Here is a 9,181-nt window from a genome sequence, read left to right as displayed (position 1 = left end):
CGCCACTGTGAAATTTTTCTGGATGTGCGTTCCCCCAACTAGAAATGAGGTCCGCCTCTAGTCTTTCGTGCCTTTGCTATTTTCTAAGCAGCCTTCTGTAAACCTCTGACACTTCATCACGCTCATGTGCGTATAGGTCCAGCGCCCCCACAGCCTCACAGGTGCAGCGCAGTGCGTGAGTTCACTCTATAGCAGAGAGAGGTTAGTTCAGATGGTGCAGGTGACCAGCCAGCTGTTGCTCTCTGTGAGTGTCCGCCTTGCACAGGGTTCAAGAAGGGACACGTGAATTGGATCCAGAGGCTGTCTGAGCATCAGCCTCTTGCCTTACTGAGGGTGGCTCAGGCGATCCTACGTTTTTTTTCCTACCTCTGGCCCCCAAGTGAAAGTCAGAAATTTCATCTGATGCTTAACCGAAGAAACAGCTGTCTGTTCATGCGTGTACAGGAAAACTGGCTGTGTTGGATTATTAAGTGGTAGTATAATGGTCACCAATGAGGAGTAAAAATGTGTCCCACTTCTGTGCTTCGTGGTCATTTAAAAGGCTATTCGAGGTAATTTTAACTTTACCTTACCCAATTTGCGCCCTAGCTCTGTGGCAGAGCCTGTGGCTGCTCCCCGATATCCATGGGCTCCCACGCACGCCTGAGCCCTGTGCAGTTGGACTGGAGCTGGGGGGCTGGAGTCTAGCCGATGTGGGGGATGTGGCAGGAGCAACTTCCTGCCTGTTCCTTAAATCCATCCGCAGGATGCTGCAGGCCCTTCTTCCCTTGCTTTGGTGACTCGAGGCTCATTTTCAAGACGGACCAGGGCCACCCAGCCCACATCAGGCACTATGCGAGCAAGATGGCGACATTTCTGTGCTAGGTCGCAGAGAGCCCAGAGCATCTTTATTCTAGTAGCGCCTGGCCTACCCTAATTTTAAAAGCCTAACTCCGTGTAGCGTGGGCCTCCCGCCCTTCATCTCCGAGGTCCCCTGAACAGGATCCACCCAGGGGGCCTTGCTCCGATTCCTCCTGCACTGGCCTCTGAGGGGTTTTTCCTCCTGAGCCGAGGCACAAGCTTCTCCTTCATTCTCCAGGGATCAGCTGAGTCAGGGATGTTAAACAAAGCGGGGCCGAAGCTTTGGGCTAACAACAGGAAATGGCACTGTGGCTCCAGATATGATGGATTCTCTCTGCCTTGGTTTCCAGACCTGGTCAAGCACGTGGGGAGGGGTCAGACCAAATCCCACCTGTCCCGGCTTCCGGCCTCCCTTGGAGAGCTGAGCTCCACCGTGGCCAGCAGCAAACCATTGAACGTGGACTCTGGAGCCAGACTAAGCATGCCTCCCACTGCGTGGCCTTGGGCAGGTGACTTCCTCTTTCCGTATCTGCTTTCTTATCAGTGCAATGGGGAAACAGTGCCCCACGCCTGGGATGAGCTGCTCTGTGTTCTAGGCACGGATCACTAGCAACTGAACAGCCTCTCTGACCTGCGTGTGCTCAAAGCGCTTTTCACCTACGAGGTAAGTGCATTATGATTCTCCTATCCCAAACGCAGGGACCAAGACCCAGGAGAGTCTGGATTCAAACCAGACTCTGGAACCTTCCCCTCCCATCCCATATTGCCTCGCGTTAGCTTGTTTCATCCTCTCAACAACCCAAAGGAATAGGCAGTTTTAGAAATGAGGAAACTGAGGCTCGAACGGGGTTGAGTGACAGGTCGTGTGCATTTGGTGGAGCTGAGACTTGAGCCCACGTCTACCTGTTCCTGCTCATTGTCACACACCTGCGTATGCCCTTCCTCCTGCGGCAGCCCTTCCCTGCCATCGTCAGTGGTGGCAGAATGACCACCCTCTGGGGACACTACGGGAGGGGGTCATGGACGGTGGGAAGAATCCTATGCATCCTTCCGCAGCACCTACTTTGCTGTGGGCGCAGATGGCGGAGCCCAGGAGCTTCCAGGTGCCGCCCCTCCGGTCCATCCGGAGCATGCGCAGGATCTGCAGGAACCGCAGGCTCCGCAGGGAGGTGGCCAGGACATTGCCCTGGTTGCCCACGGCGACCACAGGCACAGAGGCAATCAGCACGAAGATGTCTGGGGGAAGAAAACAAAGGGCCAGTGACCAGTGCTGTCCAGGCCTGCAGTGGAGCCACCAGAGGCACCGTTGGCCCGCAGTTGAGCGTGTGCCGAGCGCTGTCGCGTTAAATGGTGACAACGACCGCACGTGGCGAGTAGGGTTACTCTCCTGTGACAGAGGAGACGGGACATGTAAGGTGTAGTTGAAGAGCCACTAAGCACGTTTTCCTGATAAGAAGGAGAATCTGCTGGAAAGGAAGGAGGAACAGAGTGGCCGAACTCGAATATCCGGAGAGCGTCGCAGGAGTCAGGAGGAAACGGGTACGGGGAGAGGGGCGAGCGGCCCATGCCGGGAGGCACGCGAGCAGTCTGGGCGGCCAGTGACAGCTGCTGCGGAGGGGACGGGAGCACCGGACAGGAGGGCGTGGTGGACCAGAGGCCCTTGGAGGGCCCTTCCCGCCCCGACGCTCTGTGGTCCGCGACTTTAGCCGTTCCTGGAGCCTGATGCTCTCGGTCCCCTGACCCCACTGCTGTCCTGTGGCCGTGATTTCAGCAGGATCTTCGGATGGGAACCTGTGGGTCTCTGCTGTGCCAACAGGCATGGGTGAGAGCTTCCGCCTCCTCTGCGATCGGCATGCCTGCACCCCAGCGGAGGGGCTCAGGGACAGCGCCCCAAATCCTCTCACGGTAAGCTCGGCAGCGTGGCGGGGGAGGGCGCAGGCGCCGTAGGCCTGGCCATTAGTGCGAAACACGCCGGCGACCGCCTGCATGGCTGGGACCGGGTTCAGCCCCCTGAGCCTCAGTTTCCATGTCCGGAACATGGGCGTAACGGGGTCCCAGGGAGGCAATTCTCAACCCGCGACCGTGTCTCGCCTCCCACCCCCAGCACGGCCAGTCTGGGGATGCAGGGGCGCTCTGGGGTGTCACCGTGACTGGGGTGCTACTGGTCTAGGACCGGGGGAGGCTCCACATCCTGCAGCGAGCTGGCTCCTTCTCGGTCCGAACGCCAAGAGCGGCGCGTGTCCCCACGAGGAGTCACCGCTCTGGACTCATTATGAGGAGATGGCCCGGGAAGGGGACGGGGCACTGGGAAGGCTCCGCGTCCTCGTGCAGGCAGGGCTGGCCCCCGCGGAGCCCCGCGAGTCTGCTTAGAATCTCCTCCGAGAAATCACGCCCCCAAAGCAGGGGACCAGGGCCCCGCGGGACGGGGACAGGCCTTACCTAGCATGCACAGGGGCTTCCTGGCGAACTTGAGCCGTCCACGCCAGCCCTTGTACCGGCAGCAGCACCCGGCCGCCCAGATCCGCAGGGCAAACTCGGCTCCAAAGATGAAGATAGCGAACGTTTCCTGCGACGAGCGACACGTGGAGAGACGCCGGTTAACGGGGCTGTTTCCGCAGCTTTGGCGGGAGGGAACAGGTGGATGCCTCTGCTCGGGCTGGCCAGTTCTCGGCGTCGCCCTGATGTGCTAAGTGTCCCTAACGGCAAGACTTGCAAAATGACTACTGCTTTTTTCCCTATATTAATGGATAATTTTTTTAAAAAATCCCTTTTATGTCCTAAAAGCACCTAAGAAATGCAATTGGGTTGAAAAGAGAGGTAGCAGGTATCAGTGGAATCAGCCACCAGGCCCACCCAGCGCCCAGCCCCGGGTGTTGCTAACTGGGGCCAGCGGTTACTAAGCATGGCTCCTGGGCCCCACATGACCCGGACAGAGTGTGTTACAACATTATCCTCATTTTCCACTTTGAGAAACCACGGCATGGAATGGCTAAACAAATGTCTCAAGGCTACGAAGTGGCAAAGAAAGAATCTCAGGCTGGAATCTGGCTCAGAACCCACATGGCATCATAAGCACCACGCTGCCTCGGGACACTGGGTCTGCTCGTTCCTCCCGTGTCCCCTCGTGGGTCAGACACCCGCACCTTTGCCTCCCTCTCTCTTTGGTGGTCTCCCTGGGACCCCAGGCGAGTTGCTGCTCTACAGTGACCCCGGAAACTTAGTTCCTAGAACTGGATGGCTTCCCAGGATTCACCTGCTCAGGTGTCAGCTGAGAGCCGGTGTGGATTATCAACACCTGGCCTCAGAAGGAACCTGTTGACTCTGGCACCAAAGAATGGCGTGTCAGGGTGAGGCAAAGATTCTGCTATCGTGTGAACCCGAACTGGGGGCCTGGCATCCCCTCGCTGTATCAAGGGTGAGGCCTCATCCTGAAGAGGCAGCTGACTCCTAATGCAGCAAGGGTGTGGTCACTCAAAGGGCCAGTGACCAGTGCTGTCCCAGGCTGCAGGGGGACCGGCCCCTCCTGGGGCCTCGTCTCTGCCTGGAGCATTTGCTCCTTACCACACATTTTCATAGATTTTAGGCGAGAATGTGAGGAAACAGAAAATCAAGGGCACTAAGAAACTTGCTGAAGAAAGCTAGGTCCACTCTCTGCCGGACCAGTGGATGGAGAATGGAGAGGAAACAGGCAGAGGCCTTGGGAAGCAGGACTTTGAGTTTTATGTAGAGGTGGGATTTTGCACTTGGCCTTGAACGAAGTAAGAGATCCTCAGGGTTTATGGAGAAAAAACAGAGGCAGGTTTTAGAATGGAGCACGCCTTCGCGTTAGCTTTCAGAGGGCTGGGAAGCCGTATTTTATCAATTAACTAACGTGTATTGGTTTGTGCTCTGACCTGGTTTAGGTCCCCTAATCTCTCATCTGGAATGACGATGTTATTCGCCATTCCACCTGCGCCCATGGCAGAGCCGACCAGTTGATCCAGGCATCAGACTTGGCCAGAGACTCCAGGAAGCCCAAACCAGCTGGGCAGAATCACACTCAAAGGTGGCATCCCGCGGAACTCCAACCAAAGGCTTGTACCCCAGAAACACAGCCCAGGGTGGGTCCGCGATCTTACCAGTAATAGAAGCCAGTCTCCCGAAACTGTCTCATACTCCTTGAACGTGGTCAGGACGGCCAGAATCAAGCACCCCAGGACGATCAGGAACCTAGAGCAGAAGGAGGAAGGAGACTAAGGAAATGCTGAGTTCTGGCTTGCTCCAAAGCTAGACAGGGAAGGGGGTGCAGGATGACGCTACAACCTCCTCTGTTATCCCATGTAACTCATGACAAACCTGTAAGGCAGGTAGGGATTAACATTCCAGCTAAAGAAAACAAGGCAGGGAGAGGGTGGGCACTAGGCATACTTCTGCTCGACCAGCCAGTGAGTGGAATCCGCTAGTTAGCATTCAACGAGATCATCTAGTTTCAACCCTGGAGGACCAAAAAGTACCACAAGTTTCAGCAAATCGACAGGAATGTGAATAAATTAATAACATGTCCTGCACATACAGGACTATGTTTTTCAAATATATGAACGTGTTCTTAGTGTAAAGAAAATGAAGTCATTCCAAAGAGTGGTACATTCAGCAGAGGCCTCTGTTGCCATGTCTCAGTATTTTTTTTTTTTTTTGTGTTTTTTGGTTTTTTTTTTTTTTTTTTTTTTACAGTCAGCAGTTCCTTCAGGAAACAACCTCTTTCGGTTGGGGAATCTTCAGAATTGTTTTTGAAATCACAATGTGTTCTTCGCTCTAGAAAGAGTAGGAACCACCACACTGAGCACTGCAGAACGCCAGTCCGTGCAAGGTCATCGAGGGGTCATCTGGTCCATGCCCCTGCCTCAGGCAGGAGCAACCTGCACCTAATCCTTTGAGACTATTACCTTTATAAACTCTTGGTGGGTGTGCATGTGTGCACATGCTTTACCGTTGCAACAAAGGAAAATGGTTCTCCTCCTCTCGGTGGAGAATCTTTGGTTCGATGATCGACATCGGGTTCTCTGGGTGCCTACGAGGGGAGGGACATGTCTGTGGAATGAGACCGGGAATCTGCCTAGCGATCACAGCCTCTGTGAGGACCACAGGAGATAACGGATAGAGGATTATTTAGTCCAGTGCATAGGATCGTGCGAACTATAGAACAAGCATAATCACTCTTGGATGATTCTGCAAAGCCAAACTCTAGTTCCCTCAAGACTTTATTTTATTCATTCACAGGCTCTGGAGATAAGACCTAGATCAGAAGCCTCTTCCTCCTCTTATGTTGTGTCATCTTAGGCAAATTTCCACAGTCTTTCTGCAGCTTGGTCTCCTCACCTGTAAGATGGATCCGGTAAAAGTGCCCATCAATTATTCAGTAATACAACCCATGTCAGGTGACTGGACGGGCGGCTGGTCAATAGTTAGCTTTCATTACGTGTTCGCTATTATTCTCTTGTGAGTTAATATCAATATATCTAGTGTCTCTTTTGTCCTGGGCATAGTACAGGTCTTAGTGATGCAAACACAAATAAAACCTGCCCCTCCTTTTCCAGGACCTCTTAGTCCAGTGGAGGAAGTCATGGTAGAGCGTGGTTCAGGTTATGGTCCGAGTGTCCACCACGGGCTGGGGGCACAGGATTGGAAGCAGCCACAAGGCTGTGACCAAAGCGTGGGGAGGGCCCTTGAGGCTTAGTTAGGGTTTGTCCAGGATGTCCCCATGTTCTGTGTGTTGGCCTCCCAAGCACTGTGAACACCACGTGCCCAGGGAGACTGCAGAAGTTCATGGACACAGAACCTTGTTTGATCTTCTCCTTTAGCAAGGGCTGTGGACCTTTCGTGATCTGGCCTTGTCCTCCTCATACCCTCATCTTCTGCTGCTTTCCCATCCCAAGCCGGCCATACATGGTGTTTCTTCAAACTCTTTCAGCCCCTGTGCTGTCCTAAGAAGATCTTCTTCCCTGACCACTCCCCTCCCCCCCACACACATAATCCTCTTCCTCCTCTCGCTAATGCCTTGACAGTGCCACTCACGTCTTGCTTCTAGATCCTTCCATGACCCAGCTGCTCTCTGCTGATTTCCCTGGGCAATCCCTGCCTTGGGAATCACAGAGCCCCTGAGGCATTTCTATTCCTGACCACAATCATTATCATTGTGTAATCTGTTTGCTTGCATTGTGGAATAAATAAAACATACTATCTTAACACGGATGCCAGAATTCCTCTCAGGGCGGGACTGCCTTCCTCTAGTGAAAGAGTTTATTGACCCAGTTGAGGTGGAGGCTGAAACCCTGAAGACGTGACTGCTAACCTTCTCAGCGATAAAAAATTAACTAAACATCGGAGCTGGGGGTTGGTCTTGAGATCTGGGGATGACAAAGAAGAGGAGAGGATACGGCCTCGCCCCGCGCTGCAGAATTTTTAAGAACAAGATCGTCCAAAATTTTAACTTTGAGGCCCTGCAATGCAAACCATCAACCATAGCCTTGCGTGAGTGGCTTTGTCTTCAGTTGGCATCAGACATGGAGCTGAAGCCTGTGGCTGGGGCAATGTATGGGGAGGAAGGACAGCTCAGAGTCCCACAGCTGAACTACGTCAGTGACAACTGGAGCCAGACTCTGACGCTCTAGTACACTCCGCACCTGGAATGTATGTAAAGCGGGGAAGAGTCTACGAGGGGTGTGTGTGGTGGGTATGCCCTAAGGTGACCTCCCATGAGTGAGGCCCTGTTTAATCCCCATCCTTGAGTGCAGGGAGAACTTCGACTTGCTTCTAACAATAGAATAAAGCAAAGGTGTCGAGATGACACTCCCTTGATTAGATTCCTAATGCAGCAAAGCAACGGGGTAGAACATATCTGTGGTTATGCTACTTTATATGACTCCATCTTAGCTTAAGGGAGAGATTGGGGCTGGAGACCTCGATCCCTTTTGGCTCTAACAGTCCGTGATTTTAGAGCAAGGAGAGGGAATAATTCAGCCTCAACCTTTCACCCAAACGCAGTTTCTGCCTGGTTCCCATCAGCAGCGAGCATGCAGAACCGGGCTGTGGCCAGCAGGGGGCAGCAAGTGCACGGCGGAGCCTCGCGTTCCCTCACCCACCAAGGAATGAAAAGCACCAGCAACCTCAGGAATTTACTTTTTGAGATCTGAGAACAATCAAAAATTTATAAAGCTAAAAACATCGAGGAGGTTCCTTCACCTGAGAAGGGGAGGCACTCTTTGGTTTCTTGCATGTTTCCATTGACTCTTGAAATATGAACTTGATTTCAGACAGAGTCCGGGACGGAAGCCAGGGGCGTGTGGCCGGACGGCGTTCCCTTCCCCGCCTCGCCCTCGGTTTCCGCTCACTCGCTCGGTCGCTCTGTCTCCTCGCCAGTCGCTCCCTTCCTTCTTTATGTGTCCTGCTCTGTGGCCTCAACTGTTTCCCTCGCCCCGCTTCTCTCTCGCCGTCCCCCCTTCCCTGACTTCTCCTCCTGTCCTTCCCGCCACTCTTCCTCCCTCCTCCTCCCCCTCCTTCCTCTGCGCCCTCCCAGGACCTGGAGGGGCGAGCCGGGGTTTGTGGTGGGAGTCTTGGGGGACAGCCAATGGCTGCCCTTCTACCTGCGGGGTCCTGGCTGTCTTTGCAAACGAGGCCAGTCAGGGTGGAGGGGCTCAGACATGGCCTTGAACCGGACAGGGTCTCCTCGGCCATCTTCCGCCCAGGCCAGGGTGCAAAGGGTGGAGGAACCCGACCCAGGAGAAGCTGCATCAAGCGGAAGGTCCAGGGGACCAGGACGAGAACCAGTGCTTCCTGCCCAGGGCCCCTTGATACCAAACCTCTGTCGGGACAGCGGCCGAGAAGCTGCTGTGGCTTCGCACAGGCACCTGCGAGGGACAGCGCCACCCGCCATCCCCTCCAGCCCTCCTCTCGCTGGGTCCACGGGAGCGGGGACCAGCCTCACAGCCACATCCCCTGCGTAGGCTTCTCATGGTGGGACAAAGCGGGCGGCCAACGCTCCAGCCCTGGTTCACTCGTTTCTTCTGCTTTTACACCAATGTTTCTTTTACTTCTGAGAGTCACCCTACCAGGCAGGGGCGCTGTCGTTTTCATGCTGGCATCCCCAGTTTAAGCTTGGCGGGCGGCAGGGCCACAGAGAGCGAGGGGGCCGCGCTGCTGGGGCCAGGCGCTGTGCTGAGGGTGGCCGTGGAGACCTGAGTGAGAATCTGCAGAGATGGGGCAGGTCAGAGCCAGCTGGAGCGGGGAGGAGGGCTGATGGCGCGCTGCAGTCCAGCCGTGAGAGGCCACGCCCTCCCCTGCTCCTCGGGACCCCCAGGTTGGGGCA

At 54.8% G+C, this 9,181-nt stretch overlaps 1 protein-coding gene across 1 annotated transcript in view; it reads right to left on the bottom strand.

The window, feature by feature from the left end:
- Positions 1-5,871, bottom strand: part of KCNQ3 (potassium voltage-gated channel subfamily Q member 3) — a 39,712-nt gene extending 33,841 nt beyond the window's left edge. The window contains exons 1-4 of the mRNA XM_011373829.1: positions 5,807-5,871; positions 4,959-5,049; positions 3,280-3,406; positions 1,904-2,076 (exon numbers count right to left, since the gene is read on the bottom strand). Coding sequence (XP_011372131.1) covers positions 1,904-2,076; positions 3,280-3,406; positions 4,959-5,049; positions 5,807-5,871 — 456 coding nt within the window. The remainder of the gene's footprint in view (positions 1-1,903; positions 2,077-3,279; positions 3,407-4,958; positions 5,050-5,806) is intronic.
- Positions 5,872-9,181: the final 3,310 nt, after the last annotated feature.

This window comes from Pteropus vampyrus, unplaced genomic scaffold (assembly GCF_000151845.1).
Source record: "Pteropus vampyrus isolate Shadow unplaced genomic scaffold, Pvam_2.0 Scaffold232, whole genome shotgun sequence".
NCBI lineage: Eukaryota > Metazoa > Chordata > Mammalia > Chiroptera > Pteropodidae > Pteropus > Pteropus vampyrus.
This window is presented reverse-complemented; position numbering and strand designations above follow the sequence as displayed.